The sequence below is a fragment of the Calonectris borealis genome, chromosome 20, assembly GCF_964195595.1.
Source record: "Calonectris borealis chromosome 20, bCalBor7.hap1.2, whole genome shotgun sequence".
NCBI lineage: Eukaryota > Metazoa > Chordata > Aves > Procellariiformes > Procellariidae > Calonectris > Calonectris borealis.
In genome coordinates, this window is record NC_134331.1 from 3638081 (window position 1) to 3663078 (window position 24998).

The 24998-nt window shown below is 34.2% G+C and overlaps 1 protein-coding gene across 3 annotated transcripts in view; it reads right to left on the bottom strand.

The window, feature by feature from the left end:
* The window catches only part of CEP112 (centrosomal protein 112), a 170503-nt gene that overhangs the window by 123647 nt on the left and 21858 nt on the right, over positions 1 to 24998 (bottom strand). For all 3 annotated transcript variants that reach the window (XM_075169444.1, XM_075169445.1, XM_075169442.1), the window contains 8 exons: positions 13892 to 13978; positions 11889 to 11988; positions 10553 to 10671; positions 8363 to 8506; positions 5272 to 5426; positions 4809 to 4938; positions 3722 to 3814; positions 2833 to 2892 (listed from right to left, as the gene is read on the bottom strand). In XM_075169444.1, coding sequence (XP_075025545.1) covers positions 2833 to 2892; positions 3722 to 3814; positions 4809 to 4938; positions 5272 to 5426; positions 8363 to 8506; positions 10553 to 10671; positions 11889 to 11988; positions 13892 to 13978 — 888 coding nt within the window. The remainder of the gene's footprint in view (positions 1 to 2832; positions 2893 to 3721; positions 3815 to 4808; positions 4939 to 5271; positions 5427 to 8362; positions 8507 to 10552; positions 10672 to 11888; positions 11989 to 13891; positions 13979 to 24998) is intronic.

Genomic DNA, 24998 nt, shown 5'->3' on the forward strand with positions numbered 1-24998 from the left:
AACATGACCTCAGTACACAGCAGAGGATCACCACTGTCTAACGTCACGGGGTCCCACACCTCTCTCCACTTTCCTTCGCTCGGCCATGCTGCTTATCCCTCTTCCTTTCTATTTCCCCAAGCAAACTGTGCATTTCCAAGTAACTCTCCATGCAACTGCCATTACACTGAGAAATATCTATACACACATATTTTAAAAGACATTTGCACAAAAGTGAAGCAAACAGACCTCTTACATAAATATCCTGAAAACACTCAGTTACAAAAAACTTCGAGGCTCTTTAATTCCCCTCTAATATTTTAGTTACCATTTAAATTTGAAATACTACTTTAATTCCTATTAGTATTTAATGCAGAATGAAAACGGCAACTTTCAAGACCTCACAAGGAACGTATCCTGGCAATCTGAGAAATTGCTTCTCTCCCTATAAAGCAATATAGTCACAAAAACCATTGAACAAAATCTGACTCCCACTTCCTAAATTCACTAACCAGGAATAGACATTTTTATGAAGAATTCTTTTCTCTGGTACTTCTGGATCAAGAGAGGAAAGCAGCTTCAGAATTTGGCAACCTCACAGGCATGGTCCAAACCATGGGTTTTCGTAATATTTTTTGCCAAAGGCAGATTAAGTACAAGAGTTTGTTTTGCTTTAAGGATTGCTCAAGTAACAATGTGGTGATGTGATGTATTAAGCATGTTTTTCTTTACCGGATGGGAAGCACAGGAAATCCTTTATTCACTTCCAATCATTTGCAATGTTACATGCTAATAAGTCACTACAATAAAGAAAAATATGTTCTAAGAAGCGTATAGTCAGAAGCACAAGAGTGTAGTCCAATGAAAAACCAAATTTGGAGATTCTCTACTGTAAGCAGTTCCATGTAGTGTTTACTACGTGGAAGTCTGAATACTTAGTTGGTTTGAAAGAGCCTCCAAACCGATGGGCTGTCTGTCAGAGAGTAAAGAAGGTATTGCCAAACCTGGCAAAATTATATATATTTAACAGCTGGCTCGAGAACAGCTCTCAGGAATAATCTGTCACTGTTCTTACGCTTAGCTGAATGTTTGGAAAACAAGCGGTAGATTATTTATAAAAAGCAGGTGTTTCCTTTGCTTGTAAAACCATTTAGCCTAACTGGTTCCTGATTCAGCAGATAAGCACATTTAATCAAACAGTGACATTTAGGGTTACTACCTATTATTTGTTTGATGTTTAAATATCCTAGCAGGCAATAGCCACTGTAGACTAATAAAGATTATTAGATAATGGGTAGGTTCTTAAGTGAACAGATTGCACCAGAGACTTCATGATTCCTTTACTTGAAGGCAAGCTCGTTTTAGTGTTTTATGGGCCAATCTATACTATTTTATGGATTTATATCCATAGGTTGTTCACATGTATTTTTCCTCCTCCTTTCTCAAAGATTTGATTTCAAAAACACAGTTACATCAAAATTTATGAATAGGCAAACTGCTGTAAAGTTATCTATTAAAAATAATGGGTCTACTTTCTTGTTTACTGATACAGAGCTACAACTTCAATACCTGTGCTTACTGGTGTAGAGTGATTGCTGACATGCTCTTAGCCCATGCTAAGTAGCATTCTCCCAAATGATCCTCAAGCCTCATTCAAGATTCACACAGGACAGGCACCACTGCAGAAAGGTAATACGGATGCATCCACCTTACTGTCCAGAATCGTAAAGTTTAATAGTGTAGATGTGAGCCATTTGATGGCATTTGGACTTCATGCCTGGAAACATTACCAGTCACACTTAATCTGTACTTATCTCCAGAGGAAGCGATGTATTGCAATAAACCAATGTCCACTATACTTCAATAGCTGGAAGATACGCAAATTATGCTAATATATTTTTATTTTGACCTGCAATATTATTCCAGTCCTAGGCTTTTCTTGAGGCCAAACATTCATAAAAGACATGACTTGTCTAAGACGACAAATGTAGGCTAGGATTAGACCAAAACATGTCTTGGAACGAAAAAGGATTTGACTTCAAGTCAGCAGAAGGCACTAACTCAAACCAAAAACTCACTACAACTGATGTTGCAAATGCTATTACCAAGTGACAAGTAGCTATGATCACAATTCATTATTTTATGTTATACATTTGCCACATTTGGAAATGACATGTTTGAATAACACATCCTTTCAATTAAATAGGCATCTAACGCACCCTCTTACTAAACACTGCATGAGTTGAACATATAACGTCACTAAAATTGAAGTTTAATTTGAAACCCATTGATGTTTAAAGTCTAAAAGAGTACGCAGTATTTGCAAAGTGCTTTAAGATGAAGTGTTTTTGATGAAAATGACATTTTTTCATTTAAGCTTCTGATGTAAAAACAATGCATGTTGACAATATATAGAGAACACATTCAAGTCATGGAGAAGTATGGAATAAAGATATACTGGGGAAAAAGTAGTATGGAAGAACATATGAACACTGACAACAGGTCAGGCTAAGTTCAATTTAGTTCATTATCTTTTCTCTAACAGCAGTTAACATCAGATGCCAACAGAAGCAGCGAATACAAACAGGACAGGCTTACAGTGGCACTTCCTTGGTAATGCTCTCCCAGCCTCCATCATTTGGCAACAGGTTCCTAGAATCAGAGGCAATGTCCCTGTACTTAAATAGCTGCACTTAAAATCTTCCTTGAGTTTGTCCAATTATTTTTCCAACCCATGTGAAATGCTTGGATTCCAAAATCTACTTCTTTGGGGATTTCAGAATTTAAACCTTTAGATTCTGTATACAAAATTGGAAATGTGCATAAGATGGTATATTTTCCTGAAAACGTTACCTGTTTTTCATATACATGCTCCAAGTGAAGTTTGTCCTGTTGAAGCTTGTATTCTTGATCCTGCAAAGGAAGAGACGTGTATTCTAAATAAACAAACCACATTTTTCTTTCATTTCAAAGCAGTCAAACACACACACATTTGCTATTATATAGAACAGTCCATAAAAATTAAAATCCACTTTATATCATCATTAAAAAGTTCTTTGACATACAAAAAAAATTCAACCAACAGCAAAAATATCCACACATAAAAAAAAAAAACAAAACACAAAACTATCTCAAAAGTCATGATTCATGTTTTCTAAAGAGAAACAGCAACTTGTTCTCCTGAGCTATTAAAATGCCATTCCGTACCACATCAACTGTGAAATGAAAGACATAGGAGGAAAAGTAGATGCCAAAACTCAAACAGGATTGATACATGATACAGATGTGGAACTCATCATCCTGAGATAGAAGGATTAATTTAAATGCCTATAGGAAGACGGAATATTGAACTGAACATTTAAATAGCAACAAAAATAAAAACAATTTTGAAACTTACTTTAAAATGTTCACCGTTTAGGAAAAAAAAGATATTCGTAATTCTTTGACATGCTTCTCTATAATCCACTAACACACGTTTATACTGTTTTAACATGTGAATTACAACAAACAGTCAAAAAGTTCCTGTGAAAATTCTCTCTTACTCATAAAGTGATCTCTTTTAGTCATACTTTTTAAATCAACCTTTAAGCATAAGGTGACATTTTATATATTTCTATGAATAAAATATATATAACATGCATCTTTGTATGTAAGTGCGTTTTAGTATGGCTATCTAAACATTCAAATCACTGGAAAAAGTAAAAAGGGTTGGTCATTCTTGAGTAAGAAATTCAGGGCTCACCCTCAGCTGTTGCTGTCTTTGATGTTCTGAATCATGTAACTGTTGTTTTAATAGAGACACACTATGCTGTAATTCTTTAATAGCATCAGATGCCTGTAGGGATTTAACAGAAAAAGGAATTTTTGTGTTGCATTCCTCATTAGCTCTACAGAAAGATCTTTTGCGTTTTTAGATTTATTTCTCAAAAGCGCCTGGAAATTGGAAAAAATTATCAACTTGGGAAAAAAACCTGTATGAGTTTACAACTCCGGATATGTCACTTCTGTCCGTCTGGTGAACTTAGAAATGTAAACAAAAGCACAAAAAAAACCCTAATTATAAAAAAAACCTTGGCACTAACAATTGAAAGAAAGAAAAATACCTTGTAAATTAAATGGAGTAAAGTATCATCAAAGCTCCCAGAATTCCAGTAAAACAATGCAAAAGACCCCATTTGTCCTATGGCTCTAAGGATTAGCAGATGGTATTTAAAATATGAGCCTTTTCTACAATTATTTAACTTGAAAATTATATTAAATATATACTATATATCTACTTATGCATATTGGTAGGTATCAATCTGATAGATGTTTTTACAGAAACAAATCAGAATTATTACATTTTGGGTGGAACGTAAGCCTGCGGAATTTAAAAATAATTTCTTAAACACATAAATATTTAACATAATGTTCCATATTAAGAGGTCTGCAAGACAGTTTATTTCTGGAAAAAATATTTTCCCTCATTGAAGAGACTTTATGAAAACATTAAGTTTTTAAGTGTGCTGAGGTCCTCTGGTATCCGGAATTTTTACAGAAGCACAAACAAAATGAGCATGTTAATTGTACCTTATCTGAATCAGCTATGGAAATACCACCTGTACGTACACATACACACATACACCAGAATTATCAGTCAACTTCAGATGATTTTTCAGTCAAATTTGGGAATGAAAATTTAAATCACAATTTTTTTTTAAACTTATGCACATTAATAACTTAGGGAACTGAACAATTCCTTGGATTTATTCATAAGCATTACATTTATATTGAGGAGACCACTTAAAAAATAAACAACATTTTAAAGCCTATTATATGTTGAAGCATACCTTAGCTGCAGAAAGAGCATGTTCCTGCTTTATAAAATTTATATCAACATCATATTTACTTTGTAGTTGCTGAATGCTCTCCTCATATTCCTGTATAATATGGTCCTTGTCTTTCTGAAGTGAGCTGTGCCTACAAGTAGTAAGCAAACAGAACATGGAAATTGCTTTCATATTTTGGCATCTTACCTGCTCAGTATCAATTCTACAGAGTATGCAAATCTGTCTGTACCATGTGCTTATTGTAACAGAATGAAATGCTTATAAATAATGGAAAGATAACATACTTCTTACAATGGTCATTTGGGTCACTTCCAAAATGAGTTTTACATCAATTTATACATTTTCATGACAATTTTCTAATGCCAATTACCATCCGCTGAGTTCTTGAAATAAAATTAATAATATTTGCTTTTGGAAATTCCATATTCTTCAACATTAAAAACAGCAACCCCTATTTAATTACCTTGTTTTCATTTCCTGAAGTTCAGAGCATACCGCCTGGTAACGTTGTTCTGCATCAGTCTTTTCTTGAGATAATTTTTGACGCTGTAAATTACTATTTTCAGCTTCAACAGTCAACTGCTGGACACGAGCCTCCAGTTTTTTAACAGTCTGGTTCTAAAAGAATAGGTCATTGTTGAGAAAAAAACAGAATAAATTAGGGTATACCCTGTTGTTATTCAGTAGCCTAAAGCAACAAGGTCCTTTGGTGGTCCAGAGACACAAGAGTTGCAATAGCAAAGCTGTCATCAATCATGACAGTAAATTCTATGTTGTATATAAAAAATAAATAAATCTTCAAAAGATGGATGTCTAATACAGCCCCCTCCCCTACCAAAGTAAAGTAACTTCTCTCCTAAGCAAAACAATATGTGCAACTGATTTCTAAACTACAAATCTTCTAAAATGGGAGAGAAGACAAATATTTCTATGAAAAACTGTAATAGATGATAACATATGTTACGCATTTTTAGACCTTTCATTAACCAACAAGTGCGTTATCGCTAGCGATATGTACAACCTCACGTGGGAAAGAGTATTTTGGGGAAAAAACCTATATATATAAAAAAAGATTTTACTGATCATTACGGTGAGGAGCAGCTATAAAAGTCAGCTAGAAAGCATATTAAACTATATGACATCCAGTGAAATCTGTAGCTTTCTCATGCTGAAATATTCTTCCGAGTACTTTTATGACCACCATATGCTGACATAAAAAAAAAAAAAAAAATTTCTAAACTAAAGCAAGGAGCAACACACTTAGGTGGCTAAAGAATTATAGATTTTAAACAACTGTCTTTTATGTTGCACTTTGGCAAAACCACATCCAAAGATATAAACAATAAGATACAGTAATATCTGCTATGGATTTGGAGGATATGAGAGGAACGATTATAATATAAATGCTCCATTAACAGTGCGAATGCTATCTAGTTGTGTTTCAAATCAATTAACATATACTAACAAAATAATTCACCAATCATCTTGTAAGGTAAGTATATCATCTTCCATTTTATTACTGGAAAACGGAGGCACGCAGAGAAGGAAAGCGTTGTGCACAGGAATATAGCAAATCCATATGAGGACTGAGAGCACATTCCTCAAGTCTCTGCTGGTATACCTTTCCCTAATCCACTTCTCCATATCATTTGCTTAATTACAGTGATTTCTTTAAGAAATTACAAATATCTATCAAAAGTTGTATCTTTTTCCAACAACTTCAACTCCTAATGTAAACTATTTTAAAAATGAACAAAATAAGAACAGGCAGTTAGCATGAGACTACTCTACTATTTCCCATTCTTCCCTAAATTTATGTTAATATGCACGGAAATGAGAGAAGAATTCCTCAGGAGGCCGGAGTCAAAAAATAAGACACAGCTGTCCTTCCAGGATGTATGTATCATAGTTATTTTTATATTGAGAAAGGTCCGAAGATGGGGGAAGTGGAAGAGTATTTTCACCCTCTGTTAAAGTAAAATAAAAACTCAAACATCTGCCATCTCAAGTCAGTGCCCCAACAGGCACAGAATTGTTAAATGAGCCTGGAGTAATGCAAGAGCCTCACACAGCCAGAATGGTCACCTGAACTTTGTCCAGTGGCTTAAGATATTTCATGAACATAGTTCAGCAAACTTTTCCATCATTACAAAGCCAGCTGCATAGTATGCGGGGAAGGGGGGGAGGGAAGTTTGTTTGTTTGGGGTTTTTGGGGGGTTTGGGGGTTTTGTGGCGGTTTTTTTTTTGTTTCTTTGTTTTGTTTTTTTGGGGTTTTTTTTGTGGGGTTTTTTGTGGGGTTTTTGTGGTTGTTGTTTTGGTTTTGTTTTGTGGTTTTGCTTGGTTTTTTTTTCTCTCTCTCTTTTTTTTTTTTTTTTTTTTTTTCTTAAGAACACCATCACCACACAGGAAAAAAAAAGATTCGTACTTAGTTATCGCCAAATATCATAATTCCTCCCTGGCCTCGCACCCCTCAAGGAAGTTCATACTTGCTCAATGCACAAAACCCTACTTATCAGTTCTATGGTATTAGCTAAATCATTCAGCCAATTTCACTTGCTAACAGCAATGGCATTCTTGACAACGTGAAACTCTGAACAAGGAAACTCTGAAATACCAACAAAAAAAAACAAAAATCAGGAGAGAGAAAGAAAGAGAGAGAGGAAAAAAAGAAAACTAATTTCCAGTGACAGTCTAGTCTTTCATCTTAAGCCCTGCCTTGAACTCTACCTTGTTTAATTATTAAATCAGAAGCTGCTCAGCAAGATCTGTCTAGTTTTGATGGTTCTTAAATTCAATCTTGCTGACAGACTGTGTCCATTTTTCTCTCTATTTACTGTTACCTATGACATGATCTGAATGCTAATTTTTAAATTCAACATTCATTAATAAAGGAATAAATTTTGTTTGACATTGTCTTTTCAGTCATTCAATTTTCTTCATACTTCATCCCGATAAAAAGTACAGGACACTTTCTTGAGGATACTTGTTAATTTTTTGCTTTTTACATCATTTATATAGCAGCCACAAAATCCAGATTACACCTGCTTACGTGTTTCTAATTATTCTAGGAAAGAAATGCATTAAATTAGAATAATAAAATAATTATTTTTAAAATCCTTTTTATTTGATCTTTAATCTAACAGAAGCATTTGATCATTCGAAGAGGAGGTGGGTAAGTAAGAGGTCACATATATCTATGAAAATAGATGTACTATATAAATCCTTTTTTATAGTCTACAAACCTACAGAGACAAAAGTTCTGCTAACTTGAATCAAAAAACAGTGAGAAATGTTAGAAACAGTCCTTCAATACAAATATATATCTGAATAATTATTCATTGAAGGGCTGTACTTCGATTAATTTTATCTGGGGGAAAAATCCTTGGTTGGACTGGCTGCCAGGACGCTGCTCTCTCCCAAGGTAGAACAACTGCATTGCACTACCAAAAATATTTCTCAGCCCAACAGTATTCATGTACACTTTTGCACAAATGCATGAAATTTGAATACTGCAAGAGACATTTGCTGTCGTGACACATTTACAAAAAACTTACAGTTGACTTTATCTGTTCCAAATAATCTTCCTCCATTTTGCTAAGACGAGCATTGGTATCCTCAAGCAGTTCCTGCATATCCTCTGTGTGCTTCTTCCGAATATTAAACTTCTCCTTCTCCATCTCAGCCACAGCATTGTGAAGCTGCATCACAAAAATATTGCCAAATAATAAATGGCATATAAAACTAGCACTTATAAGTATTATATTATTATAGCATATAAATAGAATAACTGAGAAGCACAGGCCACATTTCTATCCTCTATAACAAAACTAGATCATTGTCTCACTAAATAGGTCTACTACGACTCTATAAAGCGGTAACTTAGAAGTCATTTAAAAATGTATAGAGGGCATAACTTATCCGTACAGAATATTTTTTTACTATTCTCTGCTATTCTATTTGTTTATATATCCAAACTGAACACCAATGACTGTTGCACAAAATTAATGAATTTCTATTACAGAAACACTAATACTCTCTCCAGATACTTAGACTGCCAGTTTATCTGCCTCTCAATTTGTAAGAAGGTGGAGAGCCTTGACTATCTACTTGTCTAACAAAAGGATTATTTGTGTCATTACTAACCCTTGATTTATATTCTAAAATCCAGTGGCCTCCCTTTCTAGTTAAGCAGCCTCAAATCTAAATTTTCTACCTATACTATAGTAAAGAATAATGTCATGTCAAATTAGCATACAAAACTTGTATGCGTATATTGGTTGTATAACAGCTATTATGTACTTCTCATGTTTCTAACATTTCACAGCTGAAGGAGAAAGCTGCAATATACAAAATAAAAGCATCTTTCTAAACATGCCACTAAAATCAGGTTAATTTGCACAAGTATAGATTTTTCTCTCCAACAAAAGACTAGCAAAATCATGGAGGTGTCTGTGAATCTGGACCATTGTTTAACAGACTTCAATAGTGTGCAGTAACTTAACATAAAATTTTTCATTCAATGCTAATAAATTATTAAATTATTATTATAAGTATCATGTAAATACTGTGGTATTCAGAAGATTTGCTGAATTTGAGATCCTTTTAAAAATAATCTGGGAAAATAAATAAATAAATAAATGGATATTTAATCTCCAGGTGCATAAGATATAAATAAAACCAAAAAAATCTGTACAACAGACTATAGTAATATTTGCATTATTGTCAGCAACGTCTATGCAAATAACCTGCATCCATTCAAAGGAAAAAATACACAGAAGGAAGTAGTATATAAAGTTATAAAAATATTGTACTGTTAACTTTTACTATATTTCCATCATACTTCCCACTATCCATGTTTTTCCATAAGAGACATGCTCCGATTTCACTTCTATAATTTCATTAAGTTAAAATTAATATTAGTATTTTAATTTGCCTTCTTGTTTGCACACTGGCATCATTGATGACAGTTACAGCTGTAGAAACTGCACTTGCTAGATAACTGCAAAAAGCGGGATGACCTCGGGAGAATAATGCTTCTCTAAAACAAAAAAACGACCTAACACTGAAGCCTCAAGGTCTTAAGCACAAAGGACAAGATTTATGATTTATCTCTTACAAGACAAGAATTAAAACCAACATCACTTCCAGATGCAGGGCTGCAAAAAAATTCAATTAAACAGCATACTTCATCTATGAAGGGAGGTGGTTTTGCCCTTTTTGTGACCCTCCCTCTCCTGAGAGGGGTAAGCAAGGCAAATACTGACAATAATCTGGGCAAAGGTGAAGCTGTCTTGCAATAAACATGCTTTTTTCTCAGCTTTGCTGCTGTCTTGAGTCTAACAATAAATAAAAATACATTGAAGAATTCATGACCCAATGAAAAAATAATAGTTCAAAGGAATCACCGTGGCAGCAGGTAGCAGCAGGTTTACCAAGATTAAAATTCCACGTCAGGTCAACCAGAAATAAACACTTCCCTAATACACCCAGAGTCTTGCCAAGAGGGCCAGATGAACCCCAGGAACAGAGTGACCGGCTGGGTGGGGGTGCCTGGGGGTGGGTGGATGTGGGTGTGCAAGCATCAGCAGAAAGAGTCTTGCAAGATTACTCCAGAAAAAAATAAAATCAGTATAAGAAAATATCACTAAAGTAACATATTCCTTTTTTTTTTTTAAGTGACAAACGGTATTATCCCAGACATACATTGTAGGAGTCTTTCAAAGAAAGCAAGCATTATTCATTACCCTTTTCTCCCATTCATTGTTCAAACAATCATTGCTTTGCTCACACATCTTCTTTAACTCTACAATCTGCTTCTCTTTTGCTTCTCTGACGACTTGTGACTCACGAACAAGGGTCTGAACTGTCAAAAATGAGAAAATAAACAACCATTCAAGAGATACCTTTGGAATTTTTCAGTGTTGGCAACAGATGCAATCAGATTACATCAGTTTTCCAATTGACCTGTCTTTCTGATGTTTTTTGGCTCTTGAAAATACTTAATGCATGTGCTTCTTTAAAATTTAACACTTAGATTCTGTGTCACTAAAATATTACAAGGTGTTCTCTCTCCTCTACATTATTTACAAAATATTTCATAGTGAGTTTTCCTTACTGAAGCAGTAAAGATACATCAACAAAATTCTGTAACCTAAAGAAAACAGGCACTTTTAACCTGATTTTATGTGCATCCTTAGGAGAAAAGGTTCTTGTGAAGGTTGAACGCCCAAGATATACAAGGAAGTTAAGTTCCGCAACTTAAATTGCAAGTGATTGCATCAAGAATTCAGTGTCTGACAAATTTTGTGGAAACCAAAGCAGGTACATACTCACTTTTCAAAAGTGACTGATGATTTTCACTATCTGGTAAGAGTGTAGGTGACTCGAACACAACCCGTTACAGCTGAGCACAACCACCAGCCCACCAACAGAAGCACCAGATCCTTCGCTGGACAATTTTATTTGCCAAGGAGCAGGAAACAATATACAATGAACTCTCTCCTTTTTTGTACGTAGGTTACCAAACTTGTGTATTATTTTACATTGTGGTTTAGTCCACAGTGTAAATGGACTCTAAGGAATTCTAAAAGAAACTAACATTCAAAAACTGCTGACAAGCCACACTCAGGCTAAGTTTTGTCTTTATGACATATTCAAAACTACCAATGTTTGAAATCTCTTGCCGCAATAGCCCTAAATAAATAATACATTGTGGTTGGATTAAAATGTACTGAATGTAAAAATAAATTAACCTTGAGCCAGAGATTCCAAAAAGTTTGAAATAAGTGCTCAAAATACTTCAGTATCATCAAAGAAATTTTTTTTGGTGACTCTCATAAAACCTGTAAATATTAAATATAATAAGATCACGCTGCCTCTTGGAAAATTTGGTTTGGAAACTGGACAGCAAAGACAACCAGACAAGCCTCTCAAAATCTAAAGGAAAAATTGGGTTAAGACCTGCAAATGAAGAGGAAAAGGACATCTGCACCTAGAAGGAACACATAAGCCTACAGCCACAAGAAGGATGCAGTACAATACAATCACACAGAAAACAACAACCGTGAGTATAAAAATCACCTTTTTTCTCCAGTTTTCTAATCGTCTCCTCAGCTTCATTTTGTTTGTTTTTGTAGAGAGACTTCAATACCTCTATTTCATCATTCTTTCTATCCAAAATCTGTAAGGCAAATTCACGATACTTTAACAAAAGTCCAAAAAAACCAAAACTACAACCGGTGCACAAAATAATATACACCAATCTCTGTCAAAGCAGCTGCTTTAAATAAGTGCTTAGGTCATGCAGGACCAAGTGATTAAATCTAAGTAATTTTCACAGCTAAGACTGCCAAGTCATAAACAAAGGATTGATTTAGATAAATGTCAGCAGTAGAGTACATTAAAAAGGAGCTTCATGTTTTCCTTTAAACTTGGGCAAACCCAATGTTGCTTTTGTTCAGTTTGGAAGTTTCATGGTGCTACTCTTGCAAATAGAAAGGATTTGTTTCCCTTTTCATATTGTTGCCTCATACTATTTAAAAACACCTAAAATTCTCAACAGGTTTAAGAAATACTTACATCATTGGTGAACTTCATTACACACTTATACTTCACCAATAGCAATTCTTTGCATGTATTCCAAGAAACAACAGGTTGGAACAGAGCAAGTACCTGAAGTGTAACTACATCTACACTTCCGTACACGCTGATTTTGGAAAAAAAAAATAATGCTCGAATATTTGCACACTTTGAGATAGTAGTTTAAGTTAAACTTCATGTTTAAGACAAACATTAAAGCCACAGAAATTTTATAACAGTGCCCCAAATCTCTCATCAAACAGAAGCTTTCATCTTAAAACAATATTACTCCATCTGCATTAAATGTTTTGTGTCTTTAAAAATTAATACGACACTATTTAACCTTTTCTAAAATATCCAACATTATTAAACAACTTCAAAAGATGGAATTCTAACATCGGTTAGAAAAGGACAACAACTCAAGGGACGGGACAGCATTTAAGCTATTTCTTATTCTCACAAAGCCGTTTCCTCTAGCCTCAGCTTTGCTAGCTAGTTATGCTTGCAGACTTTGAGAACAGATGAGCCAAATATGCACCTGACCAAATATTAACATCCTTTCAGGAGGCTTTGATGTGTCATAGTGTTGTGTCAACTAACTTCCTCCAAGTCTGTGACTCGGTCTTAAGAAACAAAAACAGAGGTACTCAGTAACACAAAGCTTACAGTAGGATAAGTCATCACGATCCTGACGCCGAGCATTTAACTCCCATTACGTTCCTGGGATCAGAGTGCTTCAGAAGGCACTTAGGACCTCGCAGAATTTGATCCCACATGTTTAAAACATGGTGTTAAAAGTAACAGTATGGTCTTTTATAGTCTTTTTGTAATCTTCCCAGAAGTGGTGTTATGCAACACAATAAAGACAAATCCAACCTAACCCAAAGGAAGTATATCTGGTGTCATTTTATTGCTGTGAAGAATTAAAAGCCACATATAGCTTTAACAGTGCAATAACATAAATAACGAACTGTTTATTGACTGGCCTATGCTTTAAGATACAGTGTCAAAACAGAGACATGAGAACAAGCACTATTGCTGTATTAGTAGGAACATATGTGATATACGTGCAGATTTTCCTACTATTATTCTTTGCATTTTGTCCATAAAAATTTAATTGTTTTAAGTATTTTTGTTCACATTTTCCTATAATACGAGTGCTTTCTCTCCAGAAGAAAAATCATGAGTTTATGATTTCATCAGCATGTGAATCCATAGAAGCTGTTAGGCTGGTAAAATAGGTTGTCTTGTTCAAACAAACAAACAAATCGCCTTGTATTTTCATCTGCTTTCTGCAAGCGTTTTTCTCTTCCTAAGTTTATGTTATCAGAATATTCTGCATTCCTATCAGCTTATGCAAACTGTTACCAACAATCTTACTTTAAAGGAACATTAATTGCAATTGTGAAGAAGTTAAAGTACAACTGAAAATTATTATAAACAGATTCTCTATTATTTTGTTTTATATACGGTCTTTGGAAAAAAAAAATACAAACACTTTTTACCTTTTGAACATCAGTATCATGCTTCTGCTGTAATTTAAGTTTTTCTTCATGAAATTTACCTTCCGCTATTTTCATTTTCATGTCCAGCTTTAAAAGCAAAATAGAACAGATATAGAACTTAATTAAAATAAAGAATAAATTACACTAATGACCTTTGCATAACTTTTAAATTATTCATTTATGTCTTTGAGAAGGCAATGGGAAGCCACTAACAAATAATTGCTATGAAAAACCTATATTCAGTTTCTCAGTATTTTCATATTTATTTGATAAAACTGTGATAAAAGATCTCAAGCTAAAATATTTATTTAGAAAATGAATTTGTAAGATGTTTTAGTTGGCAATAAAACCAACTGCTACTGCCCAGAAAAAGTTATCATCCTTTATTTAAATAAACACCTAAGAATGAAACTTTTAATATTTCTGTTAATATATCAAGTATGGTAAACTTGCTTTTATTCTTTAGGCAGGTGTTACATTTATACAAAGAATGTCCTTTAGCCCAGATGCATGTTTATTTTTGTTTGTTTTCTATTATTCATAGATTTCACATTATAAACACATTTCCTTTTAAAGGTTACTTAGAATGGGATTAAGGATACTGCTGCTGAATTTGATTGCTAAAATACATTTCCTGCTTCTGCCTGTGTTTGTTCAAAGTAGTGTACTTGAACCCCTCCGACACAATAACACATTGCCACTTACTTTTTCTTTGAATAATTAAAAAAAAAAAAAGAAAAAAAAATCTCTTACTTGAAAAATCCCAAAGACCAACTCCTCATTATTTGAGGGCTGAAAAAGTGATACGTTCAAAAGCATTCAAGGTCCTCAATTTCTATAAGCTTAATGAAATTCTGAAGTTTCAGCACCCCAGACATTTTCCTGCCCTGTCTGCTTCATCCACAACTTACATAATTTTGTCCTTTCAGGTCCTGCTATATAAATAAATGTGAGGAGCCCCATATTAAAGTGTTTAAAATTCAAGAGTTGATGGAGTTTTCGGCTAGTCTTAAGAGGAAAGCTGTATTTGTAATGAGTAACTGGTAAAAAAAAAAAATTTAAACATCTCCAAAAATATTTAAATTTTATAATGGTCCATAGTTCCAAGACACACATGTATCTTCATCACAACTTCTGGAAGCGTTAATCTGAACATCTGCCATAAAAATAAAGATATATTGGTTTAAAAATCCTACACTTACAATTTCTTCTGTGGAAAACTGCTGGAACAGCCAGAAAACACAAGGACAACAAAATAGTGTCCTATAGCAAAGCCTGGAGTACTGGTTTCATTTATAAATCTGCTTTTTGACCCACCCTTTGTGTAAGGCAGACTTCCAATCTCACTGCATATGTAGATAAAAAAAATTGAGTCATGTAAACACATTTTAAAAAGTGATCTCATTAAGGCTGGGGTTGAAGCAAACAGGCTCATCACTTCACAACTGGGAGTGAAACTTCTCCCCTTCCATTTCAAAGTTTAAACACGTTATTAAATACTAATTGCAATAAAGGAGTATCTTTCAAATTAAAACCATACCAAACTGAGTCAACCACATATCTGTAGCTACCAAATGTCAAACCTCATTTGCTAAGTTAGTCTCAATTTCCTGTGGAATAGCGCTTTGTAACTTTATGTGCTACTCTTCTCTAAAGCACCCTTCACACTTCAGCTTTACTTTATTTATTAAACACATATTGAGAAACAAAATAACCTACAACAGTATCAAAGACCTTCATAAGTTTTAGAGAAAATAGATAAAAACAACTTAGAAAAGTCATTCACCTTGTTAGAAGCAATTAATTGTGCTCATGCTCATCGGTTTTAATATCTTTTATTACCAGTTAAGAGGCAGCAGAGAACATGAAATTTATGGCATGTTACCATTCAGACAAAAAAAAAAAGTGGAGATATTTAGCTATAACTACGAAGTTTGCAACTATGTATGAAATGCAGCCATTGCTGTTGCCTGAACATCATTCCTTTGGATTTCTGTCATTGTTTATTCTCCTTACAAAGAGTATGAGGCAATTAAACCCTAAGGCCATGTAAACATTACTGATGTCAAACATCTGTGCTGTCCCTGTTATTTAAAGCCATGGAGGGTGGTATTAACAGAACTGCTTTTATGTGCCTAGTCACACTTTCTTCCTAATTTAAAAAAAAACAAAACACCACCAAAACCAGCAAATAGTTACCTGAAAATGGGGTTTCATCATATCACTGTCCTATATTTTCATAGCACAGGTTAGGTGCTATGAAAATTTAACTAACAACTGTCAAACTTAAACCAATAGAGTCTAATCTGCAACTGGCATAAATCTTTGGCAAAAAAAAAAAGGTGGTATCTCAGTTTTTCATGACAGAAGACAAACATTCATCTTGTCACCATTTACAAACATTTGCAGCAATATTTAAATACCTGATTTAAAAGTAAATCAATAAGCAGACTAACAATATTAATCAGAGATAGCTTTGAACTACTGATCACTGTTCACTTGTCTTCATTACAGGGATCACCCTTAGGCCAGAGGTGGCATCTTGAAGGTTTAACATCCATCAGAGATTTTTTTTGGATATTTGACAAAACAGTACTTGTTCCTTGCCAGATTTTTTTCCAAGTCTATGAATATATGGGGGAGGGAGGGAGGAAGCGAGGAAGGGGGAGAAGGATGTAAACAAATGAGAACTTCAAAGTAAGAACTAACATAGAACAATGACTTGTACATCTTACAATATATAACAAAACTTATTTGTCTTGGTGTTACTCAGCTGCTAAAAGAAATCAGTGCACAATGCAACGTTTTGGTATTTTCATAGAAGAAAAAGGTTTCTTAAAAAAAACCAACAAAAACAACAAACAACTAGAACTTTCTACCGAATCGTGTTTACTCAATTTTCGCATCCAGGGTTAAAAAAATAAATACTGATAATTTATACAGTGTTTTAAACTACATAGGCAGGCCAAGGCAGGAGATACTGTACTTGCAAAACATTCAAGATTTATTATACATAAAGACATGCTGACTTCAGACAAAAGTAATTTGGAATAGCATGTCTCTCATCATAATTAACAAGCTATCTTTTTTGATTGTGTTATTTCTGTATCTTATATTGCACCCTCAAAAATTTTTAAGATTAGCTTTGAGGTATATTAATACTTTTAACATTTAGAGCAATTTAAGAGTCAGAATAACCACCTAAATATCTAAAAGAAAATCACTGGTGTGAAAAAAAAGGAAAAAAATTCACACTTTATAACAATTTATTTGAACAGAAATTTCTACAGTAAATATAAAATTTAATCATATTGGAACTAATCTTCCATTTTCAAAACTGAACTGCTGAAAAACTTGCGCTGAATTTGCAGTATGTGGGAAAAAATACTGTTCACTTCCAACTTCATTGCATTCAGATGTCTGTAACCAGCACACTTGTCACATGATACATAACTTAATATCACATTTTATATTTAATGAGCAGCTTCTACCCACTTGCTCAAACAATTTTGAAGATCAAGATCTTCTCCTGAAGTGTTTTTAACTGCAGAGAGAAATGCATTATAGTATGAAAAGAAGGCAAGAAGGGTAAAATGTGTAAGACGCATACAGAAATACACCTCATCTTTCACATGTTGATGAATGTGGTGATCATATTCCCTTCTCATGACAACCAAGAGCTGGAAAATGTTCACAATTAAAACAGGCAAAGTACATTAGGAGAAAAGACTCACTGATGTTCTGGGTCTATAGCAAAGTGAAATGTGCATATCATGAGCAAAGTATCAAACATGACCACAGGTCTTAAAAGCGCAAACAGAGTTGATTTCCTTGCAAGTGCAGATGGTATTCTGGGAGCACATTGTACAGGAGAGTTTAGCGATCTTTACTCAAAGTCTAAAAGACAGGCAAGAGGAAAAGTTATTTTCTGGAAGAGTTAAGACCCTCAAGCCTCTGTGGTTCGCTTAAACTACTTAGAATAAATCTCTCTGAGGTATAACAGGTGAAAAAGTCTCAAGACTTGAACAAAACACAAGACAGACCTGATGTGGATGACCTTGTGTGTAACAGTTCACCATAAAATTCCAGGAAGGCTAAAACCAGGAGAAAGTTTAAGCTGTGCCAAGTTAAAGCAATATAGGTCTACAGACAAGCCTGCAGCCCTACCAAAACTCCTTACAAACAAATAAGTAAGGTATAAGGATGAACGTTTTGTTGAGAAAAAAATAAAATACATTGTTGAGAAGTTTGCTTTTCTTCACAGGTTAAGATTTCAAGAGGAGTTCCAGGTACAGAAGCAGTACCTGCTGCACCTCCCTGAGGCTCAGCTTGGTTCCCTTGATAAATGGGATTCTATACAATAAAGAAGGACTATTTTGAGTCTTTGACATAAAGAATTTTTATGATATGCGAAGGAGATTCTTTTAAGTATCAAGGGTCATTGTTTCTCACTGTTTCAGATGCAGACATTTCCCAAAAATGTCCTGGGAGGGGGATGGTGGTGTGTAGTTTTGCCACCTAGCTGGTTTTACTTGATTGAAATTTCCAAGGCTCTATCAGACTTCAAAAACAAATCCTATAAATTAAAGGAAGTCATATTTTTCCTAGTGGAACATTACACACAATAAAAGCAGGTATTCCATCTGGGATTCACATTAACGTTGGGATTTTTTCCTGATGTTTGTGCTCATCCTCTGAGTGTAACACAGAAATACAAAAAAAAAAAAAATTTATAACTACATTTTGAAACAGTAGATCATTAACCACTCCAAATTTGGCATTGAATATCATCAATATTTTTACCTGATGCAATGTTTAAGGTGAAATAAATGTCTTGTAAAGTCTCTGTTGCAAAGAGCTTACAGTCTGGACAAACCAGAGACAGACTGAAAGAAAAGCAGTATCAAACAAGTGAAACATGCAAGCCAGAAATTAGAATGTAAAAAGACCCTTTATAAACATGGCGTTTTGCCCAGATTCAAAGGTCCTTCCACAAAAGTCTATGTTTATGATCTGGACTATATTATTTGACCTAACAAACATTTATACTTCTCTCCACATATCTAACCTTCTTTGTATCTTTACTCTTTAAAAACACTACAGCTGCTACTTGCAGTTACAATATTTTTACAGAGTACTCTTTGAAGAGAAACTAGATATTCACTTAAGTAAAAAATTAATAGAACATTGCCCCATTTTTATAGCCAGTAAAAATGAAAGGCTTTGTCCTAAATCAAATCATACCAGCTTTCCCCTGTCAAGAAAAGTCTGACTTTTTAAAAGACACTGAACTTTAATACACATTTGCTGTATACAGAAAAATAATTGAATGGACAATTGTTCTTATTCATATGCAAATGTCATTAGTCTCTTTCAGGAGAGAACAATGTATTTTTCATAGATTTCCAAGTTGGGGGTGGTGGGAATAGGGAGAAAAGCATACAGCTTTCTATCCCAACAACTGTAATAACTTGAAATCGTATTTTTACTCTAAAGTATGTTTTATATAGCTAAAAACCATAACATGCATATTAGCACTACAGCACGTAATATTACTTAACAGCTTTATTTGGAGCGGCAAGCGTCCCACTTCCATAGGTAACAAATATGTCTGCCACTAGTAATAGAGACTTTGACATCAGTAAGTACCAAAAAAAATTTAAACTATATTTAGAAATTGTGAAAGCTTATACATGGTAATAACTTATTAGATGCAATTTCATAAAAGACAGCTCAAAAATGCAACAAACTGTATCTTCAATTGCCAGCACTGAAAATTGAACCCAGTTGAGCCTTGTGAACATGCAGAAATCTGATTTCATAAATATTCAAAAATACTGATTTCAAAGGGAGTTAGTAATATCTGAGTATAACAAAATAGTAGATACTACTTCAAAACTTCATATAATTCTGCATAGTGCCGAGTCCAGTGAAATAAATGAGTCTGTATACACTGAGTCAACAACACTTACTTTTTCTCTCCAGTGTTATTCCTTTTTTTTTTTTTTAATATATGCTGTATTTCAGTAGCTACTGAACTTTTTACACTCATTTCAGGATCTCCTAAAACAGTCATTAAAACTGTACTCCTACCTTTACTTCACAAGTGCAACACGTAGCAATAACAGTATACAGTACGTACTTTTTCTAGTCAATGGCTTTTCTCCCTTAAAAAACAGGATCTATACATGTAAAAAAAAAAAATCAAACCTTCTTTTTTTTTTTTTTTTTTTTTTTTTTTTTTTTTAAAGAGACACTTTGAGGTAGAGATTAATCATGCAGCAAAAGATTAATTCCCAGCTGCTTGGCAACCATCTGGACATTCTACTGGTTAAAACACTAGTTTGAATTGCTAACCTAACTCTTTGATCTTTCTCAATGTCTCCAGCACATATGTGCAATAATTAAAGACACAGTTCACAAACTATTGCAAAAAAATAAATAAGTAACTGTACATGTACGTATATATCTCTATGACCAGACCAATTAGTATCAGGAATTATAAATCACAAGTCAGTTTATGAAAACATGTCTCATCCTGACATACACTGTATGTCTCACACCAGTCTAGCAATAAAATAAGGTTTGGGTTTTATTACATTACATTCTGAAGAGTTATCAAAGCAAGACAGGATGCGATTTCCCCACACGGAAGACAATGGACAACTTGCATATGTTCTTAGGAACAGGACATTAATCAGCCAGGAATCATGTTAACAGAAGTCAAGATTGCTGCGTTTTTAAACATGAACTAACAGATTACTATTCAGAACGATTACTTGGTGGTGAGAATCAGTTTACAACTGAATTCTCTATATAAATCAGACACTGCATTCAAAATAGACATCAGATTGTGGATAAAGGAGAAAATTCAAATGAACCAGAGAATATTCAAAGTCACAATACGCACTGCTTGGAATAATTTTAAGGGGAATAAAATGGTATTTTCAGAACCAAGTTGTCACAGAAAAAAAGTTATGGAAAAGTGAAAATCAAGATGAAAGCAGTAATTATGTCTTATCTGCCTTTTTGCATTTTCTTGCCCCTTCTTACGGGCCACATTTGTGTGAACAGAATTCAACATGCATTCAGCATGGATTCCTACATTTTAACAAGAATATTCACCAGAATTAAAAACCTAAACAATTTTTACCCCTTGGAAAACAGCAAGAAGTTTATGAGCAGAAGTATGACTTGGACAGTTCTGGACGAACAGGATGACAGAGGAAGGGGAACAGTAAAGGAAGAGAAGTGGATGTAAAGAACAGAGGGATCAGAGGAAAAAGAATTCCAACGCACGAAGCTCCAGTTATTGTAAGATTCAAGTTTTGGGGCCACCTACTGATGTCTTTGCATCTCAAATGCTTTCAGAAAGTCCATCAAAAACAATCTCCACAATTAGTAAATACCTCTGAGCTTAAAAAGCATAAACAGGATCACCAGTCCCATGACATGCCTAAGTAGGCTCCTTTAGCTGTATTCAGCTCTCCCAATTCCATACACATATGTATCTATATCCATCTCCCAAGTAGATTTAATCTCGAGACATACATATACACGAGCACACAAACACTTTTATTTCATTATAACATACAAGAGAACAATACTGATATATTTTGTTACCATTCTTGGAAGATATGAACAAAATATCTGTTTTCAATGAGGAAAAAATATCAAATCCGTGATGTAGCTAAAAGCACAATAACGTTAATTTTACATTGGTAAAAGCTTAGTTTAATTACAAGAGTCCTTCTTTTAGGATACTCTCCATATTAGTTTTATTTATTGCTTTTAATTTTTAATGCATTAAATGTTTAATTCATGTATTTAAATACTTTGCCATAGAACAGAGCAATTAAGAGAAAGAAATCAAAACCAAAAGGACAATGCTCACTGATCACCACCTCCTTCTAACTGCAGGGACACATTTTTATCTTCAAGTTTTTGGGGTTTTTTGTTTTGGTTGTGTTTTGGTTTTGGTTTTTTTTCTTCTCCCCCCTAAAACTCCATCTCTTTTCTATGATAACACCAGCAAGTGTTATTCACTCTCTCTCCCAAGTTCTACAACTTACTTTCCTTCCTGCGTTCTCTTTCCTCTACATCCTATGTATGTTCCCTTTTGGGGAAAATCTGTATCACCACCTTTATGCAATTCTCTCCATTTGAAGTTATAATTTTTTGCCAGATAAGCAAGAAGCACAGTAAATCTGCTGTTTTCAACACCTTAAATTCAAAACGCTTTTAGCCAGACCAAGACTTAATTATAACATCATCACTGCAGCATGCTGATTTTATCTTAACATAAATGTATCACTAGATCCCAACACTTTTGGTGCAGTAAAACTATATACATGGCTTGATGATCTTTATAAACAAAGTTTGTGTCATGCAACAAATGGGAGTGCTCATTCTTAAAAAAAAAAGGAGAAAAACATAAATAAAGATTACAAAGATAAAGGTTCTAAATAGCTTTTCTAAAAAGGCTGCATCTTAAAGATATAATTCTTGAATTCATAAAAAAAAACCACACCACCTCTCTTCCTTTTCACTTTATTTCCAGGTTCTCAATCCATGAAAATGCATTTTCAGGCGAAAAAGATGTCTTTTTCCCATTCTCTACACTCTAAGTTATCTTTCACTGCCCAGCTCATCTCTCTCTTCCCCTGGGCATGTACTCTCTCTTCTTCAGTCCTCATTCCACATGACAAATTGGTGGAAATTATCCTGCAGGTATTCTGTATCCTCTTGAAAATTCACCCACTGCCTTCCCCAGAACTACTCCTCCCTCCAGTTGCACTGCACTAACCACTACTCCAGCTGATTGTAGGAAAGACAACCATTTCTGCCAGACTGCTTTAGTATAGAAGCAGCTGGAAAAGCACCCGTGCTCCAGTGTCCTAAGACTTTGGATTTCCAAAAATCAAAACAGAAAAGTGACAGGAGCACAGTGATAAAGTCAGCAAAAACATTGGAAACACTCAATGTTCTCAGTTAACCGAGATAGATGAAGCTTCATAATACAGTTACTGCACAAAGCATCAAGCTTGCCAGTTTGCCTAAAAAAAAATATTTAAGAGCTGGTATATAGCTCAGTACAAATTTACTCCTGATGTTAATCTAACCTTCAATTTAAAAGAATAAAAAGAGAAAATTATTTCCAATATTTCCAATATTCTTGCCTCAAATTTAGGTTTCATTTGCCGAGTCTAGATAAATAAATATTTTTGCTTACAGAAATAAAACTGACGGAAATTGAGAAAAATGCTAAAAAAAATTAAGACTGACCAAATGAAAAATTAAGAAACAGAATTTCTTTAAAGAAAGACCAAAACTTCTTTAAAGGATACAGCAGATAAACTAGTTGTTTGAGAAAGGTTAGCAAAACATCATATTTTATTGACATAGTTAAATTTGTTTTTTAATTCCAGAAGAATTTCAAACCCGTATCTTAGCAGTGGTATTGGTTCTGTTTTTCTGAAAAATCACTAATAAGAACTTTTTCTTTCCTCGCTCTTCTGCTCCTGGAGTATTGGGTGGCACTCAGGATGACCGAAGATGAAGTTCAAAGGGAGGCTTTTTCCTATTTATCACGATAAGCCAGTCATACCATCTGTTCTGTTTTGCTGTACTGCTAAAGACTGATATATTCCTGTTTTGTTGCATCTTCCTTGTTTGAACCCTTGATTTTTTGGTAATGACAGTTTCCCAAATGGTTTAATCCATGTCAGAAGTATTTGGGGAAAATATGACTAAAAACCACTGCCTGATGATATTCACATTTTCATAAATCTGTGATGTGGTTATCATTGCGAATGGCCATATGTTTAGCATTACAGAGTCAAAACAGGTGCAGGAATGGTTTATGAACAAAGGTCTAAAGGTTAAAAGCAAAAAACCACAGTTATCCTATTTTATGTTCTCCCATTCTACTACAAAGAGGTTGAAAACAGTTAAAGGTTTACCAAAAACTCTTTTGTACGGCACTATTTTTCTGTTAATATATTTACATTCTATAACTGAAGAGGCTTTATTCTTAATTGAGCTTCACAAACAAAATAAGATGAAAACACATTTAAGTTTTCCACTTAATAGCACACACATGGTGATTGTGAAATACTGTCTATAACCTTTCCAGTTTAAACTAGCCCACAGTCGAGTACCATTAGCAAAAAGTACTGGATTTTTACTGTGTGGTTTAGAGAATTTTTCCACTGAACTAGTGAAGTATTCGCTGAGTATTTTATGTAGCTACTTGACATGCATTCCTGTTTATTTAATTTGAAAATATTGTTTAAATGACAACATTGTGCTTTCAATTTATTTATTTTTTGGTCTATTTTCACAGCTTATGAAACCTTGCCTTGCCCCATCCCAAGGCAACGGTGGTTTGAATATTGTCAATACAAAAGAACAGTCAATATTAGACCAGAGCAGAGAAAGTGAAAGGCACATGTATTGTGCAACTGCCATATCAGGCTGCTCGTTCAAGCATCAAATTAGACTGTCAGCTATCAACATAAAGCAGACTTTCATATCCATTACTTTATTAACAACAGAAGTATCTGCAAACCAAATTTACCCTCCCCTGTATCTCAGTTAAAGATGTCTTCTGAAGTGTCCTTGAAAGTAACTTGAGGACAGTTCTAATTCATAAGTGCCCTTACAACACACCATGTAAAAGGAAGGATGATTTCATGGTTTGCAGATGATGCCCCTTCCTTTCCAACTCATACATATTTGAAGTCCTATGTCGGTCTAAGTACTTGTGGATAGCTAGGAAACTGTGTACATATCCTTCAATTTTCCAAGAGCGTATGGCTGGAAACAGAAACTTGAAGGGCAAAGAGAGAAGAGTGTTGTGTTTTGTTTTTTTTTTTTTTTTTAATCATTTTCCTAATATATGTTGAATTTTCTTTCCTGAAGTCTGGTCCACCAGACGATTGATACACTGACTTTCAAAAAAAAAAAAAACAACCCAACAACAACAAAAAAAAAACCCAAAACCAAAAACCCCCACAGTGTATTTGAGTAGTTTATGACAAAAATATCATAGGCATACAACTTCCTTAAACTATGAAAAAGGTAAAAAAGACCACAAAACTTTCTT